Genomic DNA, 20,473 nt, shown 5'->3' with positions numbered 1-20,473 from the left:
GGAATGTAAGTGTATCCCATGGAGGAGTTTAAGGGAGTTGATTCTAGTACATCCTGATATGAAGAAGAGAGTTGACGTTTTTGCTTTGGGCATCTATGGTTTAATGATTTTTCCTAGGGCATTAGGGTATATAGATGATGCGGTCTCGGATCTCTTTGACCGACTTGACAAAGGAGTCACACCTGTTCCTGCAGTCTTGGCTGAGACATTTAGATCTTTGTATGCATACAGGAGAGCCGGCAAGGGCAGATTTATAGGATGTGTGCAGTTATTATTAGCTTGGTTCCATAGCCATTTTTGGAAAGTGGATAAAGTTTCTTATCGGGTTTTTTCTGATAATTATTCCCCACTAAAGGAGATAGCGGCCACGCCCAGAAGAGACAACATATCAGAAGAACATTGGATCTCGCTTCTTCAAAATCTCCAAGAGGAGGATATTGAGTGGAGAGCTCCTTGGTTAATTCCTGATGAAATTCTTTTCCGATGTGAAAATTTTGACTGGGTTCTTCTGCTCGAAATTTGAGGAGCCGTTGGGTATGCTCCTTTACTCGTACTAAGGCAATACAGATCGAGACAGTTTATACCAGTAACACATGGGCTAGCTCAATTTGGATTCACATATGGGGGAGTTAACTGTAAGAAAAGGATTAAGGAGATTTCTACTGCTTGGAACCAGGCTCACCGGATGAAGAGAGTTGTTGTAAGTCTAATGACGACCCCCGAATATGATAGTTGGTGGGGTAGAAGAATTAATGATAGCATCCCTAGACCAAGGCAAGAAGGCGCTCGACCGATGGAAGAATACTTGCAAGTAGTCCCTTTCGAGTTGGAGATCATAAAGCAGGACTTCAGAAAAAGAAATGCAGAGTTAGGGAAGAAGATAGAGCAATTGGAGGAAGAAAATGTGCATCTAAGGTTGGATGCTAATGTTCAGAAACTCGAGGCGAGAAACTAAGAAGGGAAAGCGGAAAACCAAAGAAGAATTAGATAGTTTAAAGACCGATTACAAGAAATTACGCATGTCGATGAGAACAGCGGGATTAGGGAAGACGTTGGAGCAATGGCGACAAGAAGTTCAAGAAGGAAAGGTTAGAGCTGATCAATGGGAGAAGAGGTACCATGATTCTCGAGCACGTGAAAATGCCTTGAAAAAGAGTCTGGTTGAAGGCCAAGATGAGAAGTAGAGATTAGCATATCTGGTACAGAGTTAGAAAGGGCGCTGTATCAGAGTCGTAGTTCTAATGAATTTCTCGAGGGGCTCGTGTTCTAAACCCGAGGACGATCGGGTAAATCCTTCGGTCCCCGACTTTGATGAGATTACGGAGGTAGGGAAGGTAAAAGGAGAACTCTCAGAACAACTAGAAGTCTGATACGAATGGCTGGAAGAGAAATTCAAGGCGCTGGAAAGTGCTGATTATCAATGTGGTATGGATGCTAAAGAGTTGAGTTTGGTTCCAGATCTAGTGCTCCTTCCAAATTTCAAAATGCCGGAGTTTGAGAAATACAACGGAACCAACTGCCCTGAGGCCCACATCACGATGTTTTGTCGGAGGATGACTGGTCATGTCAATAATGATCAGTTGCTAGTTCACTGTTTATAGGATAGTCTGAGTGGGGCTGCGGCCAAATGGTACAATCAGTTAGTCGCACCCAAATTAAATCGTAGAGAGACATAGCACAGGCCTTCATGAAGTAGTATGGCTATGTGACGGACATAGCGCCAGATTGGATTACACTACAGAATATGGAGAAAAAGTCAAATGAGAGTTTCAGGCAGTATGCTCAGAGGTGGAGGGAAGTCGCTACGCAAGTTTAACCGCCTTTCTTAGAAAAAGAGACGATCATGATTTTCATTAATACTTTGAAGGCACCTTTTATCAATCACATGTTGGGAGGCGCGACAAAGAGTTTCACGGACATAGTGATGTCCGGTAAAATGATAGAGAATGCGATAATGAGTGGAAAGATAGAGGCTGGGGAAAGCGCTAGGAGGTCAGCCCCAAAGAAGAGAGAAAATAAGGTCGACAATGTGAGCATGGGTCATGTAAAACCAATCACAGTTAATCAACCAAGATCGACGGTCACAGGCCAGCAAGCTTCGACAGGACATGAACCCAATACAAGGCAGAAAACGGAGAAGCTCCAGTTTACCCCTATTCCTATAACGTATCGGGAGCTGTACAAGAATTTATTGATGCACACGTTGTATCCCCGTTCTACTTAAAACCGTTGTAACCCCCGTAATGCAAGTGCCCAATGTGAATATCATACGGGCATTGCGGGATATTTGATAGAGAACTACACTTCTTTCAAAAGAGTAGTCGAAAAGCTTATCAACGTGGTTGTTGTGAAGTTTGATGATACACCAGGTACGGAAAACCCGTTACCTAATCATACTGTTAATGCGGTGAACGTGATAGTCGAGAATATGGGAAGGAGAGTTAAGTTGGATATAGTGGAAGTGAAAACCCCGATGAGGGAGGTTTTAAAAAAGATGGTAGAGAGAGGTCTAATCATACAAGACTTTGAGAGTAAATCCCGAGAAGCAGGAAACTATTGTGAATTCCACGGAGAGAAGGACCATGAGATTGAAACATGCGATGAATTCAGAGTCTTGGTACAGGGTCTAATGAACAACAAGGAGTTGGAGTTCCTTGAGTTTGTTGATGAGAAAGATGTGTTTGCCTCTGAGGATGGGCTAATAAAGTGGGTCGGTGAGGTCAATCACCCAGTGGTGATCATTTCACGACCGGAAATCACTGGAGCTGGAACAAGAACGACACCAAAAGTGGTGATTCAGAAACCGGCAGCTTTTTCTTACAAGGATGACAAAAGGGCGCATTGGAGTTATAATTGTAATGTGAAGTCGTCAGAAGAGGGGAGGTTGGTCAGCACGCTAGATATGAAAGTCGAGCCTGTAAAAGAGAGGACAAAATCGCTGGTTAATGAACCGATAACAGCAGATGAAGCTAAGGAATTTCTGAAGTTTCTGATACACAGTGAGTATAGTGTTGTGGAGCAGTTGTACAAGCAGCCAGCTCGTACCTCGATACTAACTTTGCTCCAAAATTCGGAGGCGCACCGTAATGCGTTGATGAAGGTGTTGAATGAAACCTATGTCGCTGAAGACATCTCAGTGAACAAACTAGACTGTCTCGTCAGCAATATTAGTGTTGAAAACTTCATTTCTTTCAGCGATAATGAAATACTACCAGGTGGCATGGGGTCTATCAATGCTCTACACATCACTACCCGGTACAAAGGGTATACACTACCGGGGGTATTGATTGACAATGGGTCGGCGCTAAATGTCTTGCCCCTATCCATATTGAACAGGTTACCCATAGATAACTCTCATATGAAGACATGTCAGAACATAGTGAGAGCATTCGATGGCACCAAGAGGAAGGTAATGGGTAGGATTGAGGTCCCTCTTCAGATCAGACCCAACACGTATGAGGTAGACTTTCTCGTGATGGACATCAGACCCTTTTATAATTGTTTACTAGGGACGCCTTGGATTCATTCAGCAGGAGCAGTACCGTCATCGTTGTACCAGAAGCTGAAGTTAGTGGCAGAGGGCCGACTAATAATAGTAAATACAGAGAAAGACATTATCGCATCCATTGCTAGTAATGCGCCATACATCAAGAACAAGGATGAAGTGATTGAGTGTTCCTTCTGGTCATTGGAGTTCATAAACACAACTTTTATCATTGAAGGAGACAAGATTCCAACGCCAGAGTTATCTGAAGCTACAAGGATGAGCTTACAACTAATGGTAGGAAAAGGAGCATCGCTTGGAAGGGGGCTCAGAAAATACCTCCACAGACGAGTCAAAGTACCAGTTTTTGTTGAAAAATGGGATCGTTTTGGCTTGGGACATAAGCCAGACACCAAACAAAAAAAAGAAGAGCTAGTGAGGAAACAGGAGAAACGAAGGGCACCATTGAGTGGGGCAGAGGTCAAGTGGGAGTCAATGAATTTTCCCCATATATCCAATACATTCGTGTTAGGCGGAATTATTCATCTTGAGTAAAAGATGACAAGAGAAGGGACAGCTGAAGATTTGATGGGCAATTTGAGCATCAACGCCCTATCCGAGGAAGGAGTGATGGAAAGAGACTTATCAGGCATTCGCCCTTATGAGCCTGGCAGTGTTCTAAACAATTGGACTGTGGAAGAAATTCTTGTAGTTCTTAGAGCTAATACAGAGTAATTTTCAGAACACATTTATTATTTTAAGCCTAGGAACAATAAGTATCTTTTGTGAAATAGGCTCATGTTCAAACACCTTTATATTCAATAAGAAATGTATTTTTATATCTCATTCGGGGAAAATATTCTTTCATTACATTCATAATCATGCCATACAAATAAGTCACCCTTTGATTCATTCTTTAGATATTTCTTTTGTGTTATAATAGGTCCCCAGATATTAACATCACGAGCGAAACTGTTACGGACCCAGGATCTCCTTTTGAGCGAGGTATGTATTTAGAGGGATCTCAAGATTTTGAAGATGACGAAGATTGTGGGTTATCTCTAGATTTGTTAAGGATGGTAGAACAGGAAGAGAAACATATTCAACCCCATAGGGAGACAACCGAGAGTGTGACTTTGGAAGAAGGGAAGTAAGTGAAAATTGGAACTTGTATAACCGAGGAAACAAGGCGAGACCTCGTTAAATTGCTGTAGGAGTTCAAAGATGTTTTCGCGTGGTCGTATCAAGACATGCCTGGTTTAAGCGCTGATATTGCGGTACATCGAGTCCCCATAAAAGAAGAGTCACTACAGGAAAATAGGGCTTTAGTGGCATTTTTAGCGGCATTTTATCAAAAAACGCTGCAAAAATTGTAAAACACGGAGCAATAACGGCGTTTTTGGAGCAATACCGGCGTTTTTTGTTAAAACGCCACTAAAAACAGAGAAATAGCGGCGTTTTTGGTAAAACGCCGCTAAAAAACAAAGCATTAGCGGCGCTTTTGGTAAAACGCCGCTAAAAGCCGGAGCATTAGCGGCGCTTTTTGTAAAACGCCGCTAAAAGTCATATAACCCCTAAAATCTTAAACCCTAAAAATATCATAAACACTAATCTATAACCCCTAAAAGAATAAACCTTTAAACCTTAAAAACCCTAAACACTAAATTATATCCTTTAAAACCCTAAACCTCCCACCGCCAAGATTCACCCTCCCACTGCCTTCCAATCAATATCTCGTAATCTCATCTATCATTTTCCCGCTTTTCCGTAATTATTTTTGGTATATGACCAATTAGTTTTTAATTTATATGTTAAATATTTTCTTATATAATTGTGAAAGAGATAGTATTAATTTTAAAATATTGAATATCATTATAGTTTAGGGTTTACGTTATATGGTTAAGGGTTTAATGTTTATGAGTTACTATTTTAAGGTTTAGGGATTATGGTTTAAGTGTGGTTTAAGGGTTGGGGTTTAAGGTTTAGGTGTAAGGGTTAGGGTTAAGGGTTAAGGGTTAAGGGTTCATGATTCGTGGTTTATGTTTTAATATTTATGGTTTAGGGATTAAGAGTTTAGGGTTTAAATTAATTAGTTTTTTAATTTATATGATAAATATTTTCTTATATTATTATAAAAGAGAGTATTAATTTTAAAATGTTGAGTTAATTATATTTATAGTTTTCAGTGTTTAGGGATAAATATGGGGATCGGGGTGCAATTGTATATATGAACTTTAATTTAATCTAGTTCTTATAAATTATTAACACAATTATTGAGATAACATCATTTTATATTTATATATTGCATACATAAATATTTATATTTATTCAATATAAAATATATTGATGTATTTATTTTTAACATCTCTATGATTAAATCAAAATAAAAAACTTAAAAATTTAATATTACAAACCACTATTTATCGAATTTAATCGATATCTTCGTTCACTTTCTCTTTTCCTTCTTTGATGACGTATCCGGTGCTACGCTTGCTACTAACAATCATACAATTAAAAATCATCAATAGACTAATTCATAAAACACATTTTTCACTTTCTATCAAACTTTTACAAAAATTCCAATTTCGTCCTTTTTCCATTACTAATCTTTTTTCTTTAACTTAAGCTTCATATTCTCTTTTAATCAACTCATTAACAATTTCTAACTCATAAAATTCATTATAAAACATAAATTTTGAGCTCTATTCAACTTAATCCCTATTTAAACCTAACTTAGAATTCTTTTAATAAATCACTCAATTTTCACTTCTAACTTCAATTTCTATCAATTTAACCCATAAAACCTTAATTTATTCAACTAAATCAATATTTAAAATTTTCTATTTTTCTTCATTTTAACCTCATACATGTAGAACTTTGAATTAGGCATCCATAAACATAAAAATTATAAGAAAATAAGCTAAAACATCTTACCACCAAGCTTTAGGGCCTTAATCCTCAAATTTCCTTTTCTATTTCTTTCTTTCTTTCTTTCTTTCTTTCTTTCTCACGCTTGCTCTCTGTAACTCTTTCTATGTTTCTTTACTCATTATTCTTTATTCATTATACTATATTATATTATTATTAACCTATAATAAATATAATTAACATGTGTAATAGCTATAACATAAAATATCTTATAGCTATTACACATATATATCAACTATTACACATGTTATATCATACATTCACACACATGGCACTTAGGGTCTAATTGCTAGATTAGTCCTTTTACTTCTTTAATCTATAATTAAACTTTTATACCGTATGCAATTTAGTCATTATTCTAAATTCAAGCTACTTAACTTAATCAAACATTAAATAACCATTCAACTATAATTCATAAATATTTCTAATAAATATTCATGAATTAATTTCACGGAAACAGTACTCAAGACTCAATTTCTGATACCATAACTTTCGGTTCATTACAAGCTGTAGGGCCCAATTTCAGCACGGCCTAAACCACTAGGAACCAAAACCAAATACAAGCCAATTAAAGCCCAAATAACTACCATTAAGTCCAAACACAGCCCAAATCAAACACCTAAAACAAAATTACAGACCAAGCCCAATTGCCTAAACCCCAAGCAAACCCCAACAGCCCCAAAAAAATAAAAACAAAAACAAAAAGCCTAGCAGCCAACACCATCAGTCGCCACAACCCAGGGCAGTCTCCAGGCACCTTACGTCTTGCGCTTCCTCCGCGTCATGCGCTACTCCACCATGCCACATCAGTGATGCACTCACGCACGTACCTGAAAACGTGTAAAATGGGTTGTAAATATTTGCTATAAAAGCCAATATACGATTTGGTATAATGAGAGTTTTTTTTGGGGGGGGGAGAAAGGGGAGATCTAAAAAAACAACAGTTGTACAATATACAATAGAGAGCACTTCAGGAAATACGAATAGATCAAGGGAGTTATTCTAAGGTTTTTACTTTCTTTTATTTACTCTATTTATTTTACTTTTGAATCTTCTATATATATATATATATCTACAGATATTTCGGGAAATATATAAAACGAAGGAGATACCTTTCTTCGCCTGGAAAAGGAGCTCCGGCCGCCATGCATGTTGGTCATGGATGACGAAGCTGGCGGTGGTGATTTGCTGGAGTTTGGGTGTGAATCACAGGATGAGAGGGGGGTTGAGAGCCTTCTCTCTGTTTTAAAAAAAATGAATGAAGAGTGATGTTTTACATTTGTTTTTGGTTTTCTAAGAAGTTTTTTTTAATGATAAAAAAGGAAAGCAAAATATGGTTTCAATTAATAATAAAACAAAACAGATTGGGGTGGGATCAAGATATGCTTTTGCTCGGATCCACGCCAAGATTTTACCTTTAATTGGGTAATTTATGCAATTGGTCCCTCCTTCGCTAGCATTCAATCGTGCTACGTTTAAGTTTTTTAAATTATTTTAATTTGTCCCTGTAATCTGCGCGCTATTTTAATTTGGCCCTCCCCTTAGCACAGTATTTTGAGATTTGGGGCAGCTTAGTTTTAGTCCTCGAACATTTGTGCACATTTAATTTCGACCCAAAATTCTGTTTTAATGATTTATTATGTTTATAAATTATCCCTTGGGTTTTGTTTTTTCTCTTAATTCGGTTTTAGCTATTCATTTTTTTAAACATGTTGTTTTAATATATTATTTAGAACTATTTTAATTTCACACTCTTTTATTTATTTTATTTTCATGTGCATACTTGTCTATCTGAAACACTTTCATGTATTATTATTACTACTATATATATTATTCATATTATGTTTTTTCCAAGTATATATGTATTGCTTTGTATATTTTAATTAACATTATTTATTTCAAATCTTATTTACGCTACACATATTATCTGTTCTTATTTTTTTATTTTGATACAGTTCAAGCTTTTATTCAAATTATTTAGTTTGTAATATTTGTTTTGAAATTCATTCGTACATTACAATTTAATATTTTATTTATTTTATTCATTTTTAAATTCTTATATCTATTACTGCTTTTAAAATTTTTGTATAGTTTGTATAGTAATAATTCCAAATTTTCTTCTTCCTATTATTCATTTTATTTTATTTTAAAATTTTTATATTTTATTTGTGTGATTTATTTGAAACTTCTTTTAAAATTGGTTTCTTATTCATTAGCCCTTGGTTATAAATGGTGGTATTTGTATAATATATGATGTGCTGCTATTGCATGTATTCTAAGTTGTTCCTTTGCATTTCCTTATTATTTTACATTATTCATGAAATGTTATTGCCACGTGTTTTATTCCTTATGTTATCAAATTATTCCTTTTTAATAAAAATACATTTCATTTATTTATTACATTTTATTCAAAATTTTAAATAAGGCAATACTTGGTACTTGGGAGCTTTGAAAAATTGTGCCCTAACTTACTGGGTTTCAATTTTCCTCGTTGAACCTAAGTAACCAAGTGCCCTTTTCAATCAAAACGTATAAGTTTCAAATAAAAGCTTATTCTCAGAAATTCGAGGTGTTGTCTCCTAACTCACTGGATATGTCATTTTGTATCTCGAGATAATGATTTCTAAAAACATAAAGGCAATATTCTATGTTTGGAATTGTGAGAAATCGGGCCCTAACTTATTGGGTTCCGATTTTTCATTTGACCCAAATGATTGAATATCCTTTTCTAAACTTCACTGCATGAGTTTTAAAAAAAATCAAAAGACAAGCTCAGTTTCGAAAATATGAAATGTCGTATCCTAACTCACTGGGTGTGACATTTTATTTCTTCGAAATAAGACGGTCTTAGCATCCCATTTAATTTATTTAAGTGTTTTTTTAAAAAATAAAAATAAAAGGATCGTATTCTAAACTCTTTTCAAACATTCAACATTAGGACGTTAATTGATCAATACGTTACCAATTTTGGGCGTTGCGAGGGTGCTAATCTTTCCTCGCGCTTAACTAACTCCCGAATCTGTTTTCTAGTTTTCCGTAGACCAAAAATGTTGTTTTAATAAACTGAAATGCTTTATTAAAATGATCGATCACAAGGTAACCCGATCACACCTAAACAAAAAGGATTGGTGGTGACTCTATACCTTGTTTAAAAGTCGATCCCCGTTTTTCAAAATAAAAATGGTTTCGATAGTTATAATATTACTTTAATGTAAATATTAAAAAAATATTAAGACGGTTATATAAAAATTTTAATAAATAAAAATATATTAAATTATTAAATATTAAATTAAATTAATATAAATAATTCTAAAAAATTAAAAATAAAATAGGTGGGGTCTAAAGCGAGTTTGGATTAACCTTTTATAAATATGATCGAGTTTGGACAAAAATTTAGAACCATATTTTAAATCGAGCAAAACTTAAACAAATATAAAATATATTAATATAATGTTTAAACTACTCATGAATAAGTCTATTTTTTTTTTAATCTTGAATAAGTATGACATTGAAATTGTTGACTGTTTAATATTTGCGTTTGTAAACGGATACTACCACACGAGCAAAATAACTGCAAATAAATTGAAATTCTACAACATTACTCCTTAAGCTTATAGCCAAACAAGCAGAAGCTTCCCTACATGTCATGCCGAGCTTTTTTCCAATAGTTGTATGCCACGTCAATCCAATTTGATGAATGACATGTCTGCCAATCATTGGTCCACGTCAGATTTAACCAATACCTCATTTTTAACGGAACCGCAAAAAGCAGTGAATTCAACGAACATGTAGAGGAACCCAGAATCGGCCTCGCCCTCGGTCCGCAGCTCTACTTATTCTTTTTTCTCTGTGATTAGTACAACCATGGCGAGTCGCAAACGGTTCCCTAATTTCGTCTCTCTTATTCTCCTCTCTCTCGTCGCCATTGCCTCTGCTGAAGTTTTCTTCGAAGAACGCTTCGAAGGTAATCTTTTTCCTTTGCTCGTTTCTCGGTTTTCGATTACCTTTAGATCGACTTGCTTTTTGTCATTTGAATATGTTTTTTCGATGTTTTAGCTTCCAATTTGATCTAATTTGTACGGATAAAAGATTTATATGTTTTATGTTGCTAATCTGGTTGTTTTTATTTGTTTCCTTACTCAATACTTAGTTACGTTTAGAAATGCAATTAATTCGAGTAGATCAGCAGATGATCTGACTTCCTAATACAGTTCTACATTTTTTTTTCAGAATAAAATTAGCTTTAGAAATGTAGTTTAATTGCGATAAGAAATGACAGTGAATGTTACGGTCACTAATGTTTCAGTTTGATCTGTACGACTGTAACTGTAGAGGATGGTAGAAAGAAATGGTGATTAATATATTATTCTGCGTTTATTTATTATTTATTTTATTCCTTCATTTTATTAGTAATTGTGAGTCAAGTATTTGTTTATGTAAGACAGCAACAAGGGATGAAAACTTTTAACTTTGAGAAATGTGAGAGGGAAAAAATTCAAAGTTATCCCTTTTAGCTGCATGGATAGATATCAGAGAAGAGCAGAAATTGTACATATTTAGCGTACTGTTTCTTGTTGCATTCCTTAGATTCTGTACTCTTTTTAACAAATGAGTGAGAACTTATTAAAAGGAAGCTACTTTTGCTTTAACTGTACTTTTTTTTAGGTTTCATTTATTCCAAAAAGCTTAATTGTACTTCTTTTGGCTGATTTTGCTTTTTTATTCTCGTGAAACTTTAGATGGATGGGAAAGTCATTGGGTAAAATCTGACTGGAAGAAAGATGAGAACATGGCTGGGGAATGGAATTACACTTCTGGAAAATGGAATGGAGATCCTAATGACAAAGGTAACCTTATGGAATTACTCAACCTGGTATAGATAAAGGCTAAGTTTCAAGTTAGTTACTTATGGCTTTGCGTTTTGCACAGGTATTCAAACTAGTGAAGACTACAGGTTTTATGCTATTTCAGCTGAGTTCCCAGAAGTTAACAACAAGGGCAAGACTCTAGTCTTCCAATTTTCTGTGAAGCACGAGCAGAAGCTTGACTGTGGTGGTGGCTACATGAAGTTGCTCAGTGGTGATGTTGACCAGAAGAAATTTGGTGGTGACACCCCGTACAGGTTGGTGCATGCCCTTTGATCCAACCTATTCACATTTCGAATAGATATTTATCGTGGGTCGGACCTCCAACACATCAAATATTGGGGGCTCCCACTCTGTGAACCTGTTGCCTCTTTAGGCACTTGGATTTTCAGCAAAGTCACTCTTTGAACTCCCTTGAGCTTTCGGTATAGTCGGGGACAATACTGGATGTGTTGGGGTCTGACCCTCAACAATATTATTGTTCAATTTACTTATGTTTTTTGTTATGTTGATTGGTTGCAGCATCATGTTTGGACCTGATATCTGTGGCTACAGCACCAAGAAAGTACATGCCATTCTTACGTACAATGGGACAAATCACTTGATCAAAAAGGAAGTTCCTTGTGAGACTGATCAACTCACTCATGTTTATACATTCATTCTCCGTCCAGATGCTACCTACAGCATCCTTATCGATAATGTTGAGAAACAAACTGGTAGCTTATACACTGATTGGGATATTCTCCCACCACAGAAGATCAAGGATCCTGAGGCCAAGAAGGTAATTGATCGCACCCTATCCCAATTGTTATATTTTTTGGTTTACTTTTTTCTCATATGCATTATTATGAGTACACAACTTAAGTATTTTGCACGATGGGCAGCCTGAAGATTGGGATGACAAGGAATACATCCCTGATCCTGAAGACAAAAAGCCAGAGGTAATAATATTCTCTTATCCTACATTGTATATACTGCGCCTAAAGATGCATGAGCAAGCTAACTTCTAGTTTTTTTTCATACGGTAGGGTTATGATGACATTCCAAAAGAGATTCCTGATCCTGATGCTAAGAAGGTAGTCTTTTGTTACTTTTTGGATTATTTTATCATGAAATAGTATGCCTTGTTTGAACTAAAGAGTATTGATTAAAATCATTTACTCAGCCTGAAGATTGGGATGATGAAGAAGATGGTGAATGGACACCCTCAACAATTCCCAACCCCGAGTACAAGGGCCCATGGAAGCCAAAGGTTTGTGATATCCTTACCTAATTGCTGCATTTATCATGATTTTTTAGTTAGTAACTTGGAACTATTGTCCTCATTTTGCAGAAAATCAAGAACCCCAACTACAAAGGCAAGTGGAAGGCACCAATGATTGACAACCCAGGTTTTTTGCTAGCTCATTTCTGTTGTGCCTTTTTTTCCTTTTATATGAACAACAAGAAGTTTTATCTTAATTCATGTAATTCTGTGCTTTTCTATGACCCTCAGACTTCAAGGATGATCCAGATCTCTATGTTTTCCCCAACTTGAAGTATGTCGGTGTTGAATTGTGGCAGGTACTCTTTAGTCTAAATCCTAGCCCGTTATCTTTCTGGACCATTTTAGAGCTATATAACGAGACAAATGTCTGTGTTTTGTCAGGTGAAATCTGGAACATTGTTTGATAACATCTTAGTTGCCGATGATGTAGAGTATGCCAAGAAACTAGCTGAAGAAACATGGGGCAAGCAGCAGGATGTATGTGCATCTTTGTTTTTTCTGTTCTTATTGCTCTGTTTGTCATATTTGACTGACGTTATTGGCTATTTTTTGCAGGCTGAAAAGGCAGCATTTGAGGAGGAAGAGAAAAAGAGAGAGGAGGAGGTATTTTCATGACTAGAAGCCATCTTATTTCTGTCTTATTTCTAGTTCAATTGCATTTCCTTTCTAACTAATGAAAACATTGATGTTCAGGAATCAAAGGATGACCCAGTTGATTCCGATGTAAGCATGGAACATGCCTTCTTAAAAACGTGATCCCTCTGTTCATCATTGTTCTGGTTTTGATTATGTTTTTTGTGTTTTTCCAGGCTGAGGATGAAGATGATGCCGATGATACTGAAGGGCACGAGTCTGATTCCGATACCAAATCAGACGATGAGGACAAGGAAGATGCACATGTAAGTAGTTATTTTAATGACATGACTTCACTAATCAGTTTTATTATGTTTAATTGATCTCTGATTGTGCTCTGTGTATGCAGGATGAGCTCTAAGCACTGCAATATTTCGCTGACAATTCGGTTTGGAGATAAAAAGGCCAAAATCTTCCCTACCCTTAATAAAAAAAGTTTCTAGTTTTAGGAGTTTCCTGTCAGAGGAAAAAGGAATTGAATGCTACAGGAAAAAGAACTTTCACTGATGCTTTCTTAGTATGAGTTTAACTGTCTGAACAAAGGCACACTCTTTTTCTTTTTTTATGATCACTAGATTTTTTGTTCTTTTACTATTAAGGTTTAGTTTGGATGGGTGGTGTGTTTACTTTCGGTGCAGTTAAAAACAGTGGTGGCAGTGAAATTAGTTGCTGTAGCGGTGAGATTGATATTATAGTAGTGAGATTAAAAACAGCGGTGGAGTGTATGTTTGGATTCAAACGTAGGTGTAACGGTGAGGTGAGAATAGAAAATAACTTTTAAGGATATTAGAGTAAAAATTATATATAATAGAAGTTTTTAAATTATTCAACAAAATATTAATTTCAAAATTTAAAATCATATTTTGTTAAAGTTAAATATTTATATATCTTTTGAATAATTAAAATATATTTATCATAATAAAAGTTTATATATTATTATATAATAACATAATTATTAATGCCATTGCTTCATTTAATTACTAAATATAAATTTATAAATCTATAATAACATAATTACTAAATATAATTACGAAATATAAGGGTCCAGTGAGATTAGAATTCTCCAATCGTGCAGATGCTATGTAATCCAAAAGTAGAAAAATGGTACGTTTAGGCCGAAATCCCACCGCACTAGCGGCCACTGGTGATCCAAAGGGGGCCTAAGTTCCCAGCGCTATCAATTGCAAATTCCGAAAGGTAATCAAATCAAATATGAAAAAGGCAAACTACACGGGCTATTAAGAAGTTTACTTTTTGGTGAGTTAGCTTTGAAAAGATATAACATAGTCTCTAAATTATTTGATTGTTGTTTATTTAATTTATTAGTTTAATATTTTTTTAAAAATTATTAGTGAATTTTAAGGGATTATTTGAGTTATTTGTAAGGTAGGTCGGTATTCATCAAAGAGTATAGAAACATATCTTAGATTTACATTAATTTGATGGTCAGTTTTGAATATTAGAGAAAAAAGTTTTTTGAATTTTGGCTAGTATCTTAAAAAAATTGGACTATAAAATAGAAAAACTTTTAATTGGTGCAAGTGGTGTGAGTGTATAAAGTCATACAGTAAAGGTTTTACTGGTCTAGTTATGTCAAATCGTTTAGTATTTTTTAATTTTTAAAATTGAGCGACCAAATCGTAATATTACTAATAACTTTATGACTTTGGATGTAATTTACTTATATAAAAAATTAAAAAGTTTTTACTTAAAACATAATTAAGTAATTTTATTATGGAACTTAATCTTACATTAAGTAATCTTACCTATAAAAAGATATCATGATAAATTAGTAAAGTGTGTTTAAATACTATCTTACATTTCGTTAACTAAACACTTAAATTTTACATTTCAATCAAATGAATCAAACAAAATAATATAACAAACTGCTTATAATCTTACTTTTCCTGTGATTCTATAATAAAAGAGAATCAAGCCCCTTGCTAATAGTTTGTTCAGCAGGTGAGCGTTCGATCGAATCGAGTAAAATTTTTTTAATTTAATCAAGTTCACGAGTTCTATTTTATCATCCTAACTCAATTTGAAAAATTTTTAAATAGAATCAAGTGAAATGAAATTCGAGTTGTCGAATCGAGTGAAATTGTTCGAGTTAAATTAAAAAATTAAACATGTCAAATAAAAATATTCTTACAAGATAACTAATTCCATGTTAGAGCACATAAATTTGAAACCATATATATTTGAAAAAGTTTTCAAAGCAAAAAAAAAAACTTGACATGATAATTTGAATCATTAATTAGGTCCCAAAATTATTATTTTAGAAAATTTTAAAATATTAATTTTTATATATATTTTAAAATTTTAAAATTTTTTATAAATATAAATATTGAATTTTTATAAATATTTTAAATTTTAAAATTATTTTAAATTTTTTGTAATTTTGTTGAGAGAGAGACCCAATTTACTTATTTTCTAAGTTGATAGAGATCAAAAAGATATTTACACCAATATATTTGAATTATTCGAGTTATTCAAATTGTGAAATTCAATTCGACTCGACCTCAAAACTTGACTCGAGCTATATTAATTAACTTAAATAATTCAAATAACTCGAAATTTAAAATTTTTTGAATCTAATCAAACTTACCACTAATTTACTGCATTTTACCCAAGTTTAGGGATCCAATTGGGTCTTATTTTCCCACTGTTAACTGTTGAGTTTGGCCGTCATACCATTGCTTAATTAGTGAACCTGCACAACAAACCTGTAAACTAAAAATGTAGTAATATTCGGATTTGATTAGGATAGATAACGTGGATTTTAAAATAGATTTTCATATTCAATTTTTTCAGAAATTACAGATATCTTGTCTTGTGTTTTTTTTTCTTAAAAATAATAAAAATCAGCTGTGATTCCTGATTATTAAAATTATTAATTAAGATTTATACTTGAGGTAGAACAAAATATTAGGTCGTAAGCTGAACCAACTTCAACACTGACTATAATCAAATTCCCGTGAAGATGCAATCAATCAATCTGACATAAAAACCAATAAGATGTATCATAGAAAGTCATGAAAATGGGTGGTGGATGAAGTAAGTAATATGTTGTACAGATGACTGTAAGTTTGATAGATTCTATTCTCTGTGAGAATGCAGGTGGGTGGTATAGATCAACAGTTTTCATCTGACTACTGCATTTATGATATCATTATAGCAATGCTCAGAATTTTTAATTGCAGTTCCTTAACAATTATATTTCCAGGATGGACAAAACCTTAGTGCTTTCATTACAAATGTTTATTTTCCCGTTACAAATATATAAATATATATGGTAAGGAGAGGTGTAATGAAGTTGCAGAGGAGTGAGTTGTGTGGGTGGGAAGACAAAAGCTGCAGCAGTTTTTTCGCCCACGTTCCTGTCCAGTGATGGTAATTCATGTGAACTATCATTATTGTTATTATTATCAGTATTCCGTTGTTAGAAGCAGACAAAAATGGTTTCCCCCTCCATTGCCATTGCCTACTTGATTTTTGAATAAGCTGTTGACTTTCAGCTTCCCCTTCTTATTCCTTTTTTAACTTAAAATTCCATTTACTTGGTTCCTAGTTCAGCCTAGTCAAGTTTGACTCAAAATTTGGAGCTCTATACTCAACTCGAATTCGATTAAACATTTATTTTTAAGCTTAAATTTAACCTAAGATATAATCGAATTACTCAAGCTCAAGTTAGATTAAGCTCGTTTATCAATTTTTGTACTCAAGCTCAATTCAATAATTAAGCTTAATGTTAATAATATATTAAGGGCAACAATATAATTTAACAATATAAAATATGAAAAACTCGATAAGGCTCGCGAGTCGTTCGAGTTAAGTATTACTAAGCTTGGATTTGGCTCGATCGATAGCTTGACCCGATAATTACCAAATCGAGTTTGAATTTTTTTCGAATTAAACTCGAGTAGCTTATGAGCACGAATGTTTCATTTACACTCATAGTTCCCCTCTTGATCACGTCTTAAGTTATTGGGTTAATTGCATAATGTATCATTATAATATCGTATCAACTACCAACTTAGTCTTTAATTTGAGTATTTTGGATATGGCATAATAAACAAAATATTTTATTGACTCTTTATGTTTTTTTTTTAACATGTCAATTTCAAATAATCTATACAATAAGTATACACGTATTTACAATTTGATTCACATATTTTAAATACATTACACGTCAAGTTTGAATTGACATTTAATGTCCTAATTAACGGTTAGGTTGATATAAGAATTTGATTAAAGCAATATTGGTAGGGGCGAGCATTCGATTTAGTCGAGTCGAATCGAGTAAAAAAACTTCGAGTTAGTCGAGTTGACAAATCTTATTTTAGCAACTGAACTCAATTTGAAATTTTTTTCGAATCGAGTCGAGTTAACAAATCCTATTATTTATACTCAATATTATGTTTACATGGATGAATTATTTAACTAGTAGACGAAGTATAATATTATTTAACTACATAAGTAAGGTTGATGGGTAAATATTTATCAAAACGACGTAGTTTTGCTTTTTAATTTAATGGTTTTGACTTTAAACTCTAGAAAAGGTAAACATTTATCAAAATGACGTAGTTTTGCCTTTTCTTATTCAAATTTTAGATAACTTGAATTGTGTAATTCATATTCGAGTTAAACCGAAAAATTTAATTTTTTTATTCGAGTTGATCCGATTAACTTGATTAACTCGAACTATTTAATTCAAAATTTGAAATTTTTTTTATCAAATTTGTTGAATTGAATCGGGTTTCGTTTACCCCTAAATATTGGTATTTTGAGGATTCAACTAGAATGTTTTGAAATTTATGGATCAATTCAAAATTTGATCAATAGTTAGGGAAGTTTGGAGAAATTAACCCAAAATTATTTATGAAAGTAGCTAAGTGATAGAGTTGGGATAGCACAGAAATTGTATGAAAACTAAAAAGACAATGCAGCTAGCTGTGGGAGAGCTTGAATATTGATGTGAATTTGCCACTATTTGCACTACCAGGCTACAAATGAAATGCCCCCACACATTGCTACACTTCTCATTCCTTAATAATTTTGATTTCAATTTCAATAATAGCTTGGGTTGTGCTCTTAAATTTACAGGTTAACAACCAAAGTTTATCTACAAACCAATTCTAATGAACTACATAATGTTGGATATTGGGAAAATGGCTTATACATACAAATATATGATGATGACAAAGAAAGAAGGCTTAGAATTAATTGCCGAGACTATCCAAATCAAGTCATTGTCACTTAATCTTACACCTTTTGTGTCATTATCTACCAACCATAAGACCCCACTCAACCCTTCCTAACCATAAATTTTCATTTTAATTTTGAGATTATTAATCAAGCTTCATTTTCAACATACAAGGAGTTTTTAAACTTTTAGGGATTAACAAATATAATCCCTAAAATCCCAGTGTATGGTGGAGGCAAAACATGGAGATCAAGGTTGATGTCAAATTCATATCTTCTGAAAATCCCAACAAACCCATACATGTGGGTGTGGATCACTGTTATTTTTGTAAGAAATTAGTTAAATAGAGAATTAGTAAGTAATCTAATAGAGGGGTTAAATCAGTTGGATCGCAAATGACTATGAATTAAGATTAAAAGAATACAATTGAGTAGGTTAAAATGAATTTTATAATTTTATAATTTTTATATTTTTTTAATAATTTATTTAAAATGAAGTTATGAGATTAATTGAATTGTGTATGTAGTTTCAAAATCCATGCCTGAAATCTTTGGTAGGTTTATAAACCCAACTTCCAATTATTTACACAAAAGGATGAATGATGGAAAGTAGTGTTCCAAAATGATTGGTTTTTCAACATTTGTCAGAATATTTTTAATAAGTTTTTAGAATCGATTTAGTAAATGTCTTGTAATAATAAACAACATAAAAGAATGTCCAAAGTTAAGCTGATAAACCTGAAAAGAAAAAAGAAAAAACAATACAATTTCTTTAATATCCTAGTCCCAGGGTCCCTAGTTAACTTGATATAGTTTTTACCTGGAGGAAACAGGATTCAAAGCTTTAGCTAAGCCATTCATGGCACTATAACCTTTAGAACTAAATCCCAAGCACCCAAGTAGGCCTTGCCTGTAAGGCAAAAAAGTCTTCTTCCTCATTTCTTCAGCTTGTGTTTTATATGCAGTATAGTGCAAGTCATGTGGTGATGGTGGAACCCTCTTTTTACCTATCCCATTCACAGCCTTGGTCTTGCTTGGCCTTTTGTTCTTAGATTCATGAACCACACCATTGGTTTTGTTGCTCCCTGGTTTCTTTTCCTTCGCTGGTGAAAATGAAATTGTTGACCACAGCTTACTATTGTTGTTGTTATTGTTTGTTCCTTCACTTTTGCTCCTTAGAAAATCTTTCAAGAAAACCCATCTCCTTGAGATTCTCCCAGCTGATGAACAACTTGTTCCATTATTGGTGTCAGCTTTGTTGCCTGAATCTTTGTCCAAGCACATGGTTTGGTCATCACCGAAAGCAGCATGTCTGAATGGGGACATGGATCTTGTTCTTCTTCTTAGGGACTTATCCCTCAGCCTCAGATCTCTGCCCCTTATTTTGTTATCTGCATCTTCAGTTTCATCATCATCATCATCTTCATGTTCAAGATCCAGCAATGGAGCTAATACCTGAGGCCTTTCCAAATGGGTGGCTAATTTCATGGGTCTAATCTTTCCGTTCAAGAAAAGCTCATCAGCTGAGCTCATGGATCCTGTTTGACCCGACCCTGTAGGTCCGAACCTCGCAGAGAACTCGAAATCAGGAGAAGAGGGTTGTGTTGATGATGACACCCTTGAAGAAGCAACAACTGATGATGCCATTGCAAAGTGCATGGGGCTAGCTGGTGCACTGTAAAAGAACCCACTATTGATGAACCCTGGTCCAGGTCCAGGCGCCCGTCCAGGGCTTGAAGGAGCACTGGCATAGGGTGTGGAGCTGGTGCTTTCATAGCATTCAGGGAAAACTTGGGGCTCAGGGTGGGGAACTAAAGTTTGGCCATTTTGGGTTTGGAACTCCATGTTTTTAGAAGGTTTTTGCGGTGATTGGTGGAAAAAAAAACGGAGGAAAATTTGTGGAAATGTTCGTAAATAGAATAAGATAGAAATGAGAAAGTGAATGCCTTATGAGATTTTGTTCATCAATGGGGGTGCTTTATAAATCCTCAAATACGCCAAAATTTTATGCATCAATAAATTAATAAATATTGTATTTTTGGAGCTATAGTCCCTCACAATCATGAGCCCTCAAATTATAATAAAGTATTA

General features: G+C 34.2%; 3 protein-coding genes across 3 annotated transcripts; 2 read left to right on the top strand and 1 right to left on the bottom strand.

Moving 5' to 3' along the window:
- The first annotated feature begins 1,843 nt into the window (after positions 1–1,843).
- Positions 1,844–4,039, top strand: LOC108462788 (uncharacterized). Its single transcript, XM_017762691.2, has 2 exons — positions 1,844–2,178; positions 2,317–4,039. Exons 1-2 carry the CDS (start codon positions 1,844–1,846, stop codon positions 4,037–4,039), a joined length of 2,058 nt encoding a protein of 685 aa, XP_017618180.2.
- A 6,122-nt stretch (positions 4,040–10,161) lies between these two features.
- Positions 10,162–13,889, top strand: LOC108463779 (calreticulin-like). Its single transcript, XM_017763690.2, has 14 exons — positions 10,162–10,376; positions 11,152–11,259; positions 11,342–11,534; positions 11,800–12,058; positions 12,162–12,218; positions 12,306–12,353; positions 12,443–12,529; positions 12,611–12,668; positions 12,773–12,840; positions 12,926–13,021; positions 13,100–13,147; positions 13,238–13,267; positions 13,354–13,443; positions 13,527–13,889. Exons 1-14 carry the CDS (start codon positions 10,277–10,279, stop codon positions 13,536–13,538), a joined length of 1,254 nt encoding a protein of 417 aa, XP_017619179.1. The 5' UTR covers positions 10,162–10,276; the 3' UTR covers positions 13,539–13,889.
- A 5,145-nt stretch (positions 13,890–19,034) lies between these two features.
- Positions 19,035–20,415, bottom strand: LOC108463780 (uncharacterized). Its single transcript, XM_017763691.2, has one exon. The coding sequence runs from the start codon at positions 20,225–20,227 to the stop codon at positions 19,199–19,201; it is 1,029 nt and encodes a 342-aa protein (XP_017619180.1). The 5' UTR covers positions 20,228–20,415; the 3' UTR covers positions 19,035–19,198.
- Between the last annotated feature and the right edge of the window lie 58 nt (positions 20,416–20,473).

Source organism: Gossypium arboreum, chromosome 13, assembly GCF_025698485.1.
Source record: "Gossypium arboreum isolate Shixiya-1 chromosome 13, ASM2569848v2, whole genome shotgun sequence".
Taxonomy (NCBI): Eukaryota; Viridiplantae; Streptophyta; class Magnoliopsida; order Malvales; family Malvaceae; genus Gossypium; species Gossypium arboreum.
The sequence above is the reverse complement of the archived record's forward strand: the minus strand, read 5'-3'. Positions and strand labels throughout refer to the sequence as shown.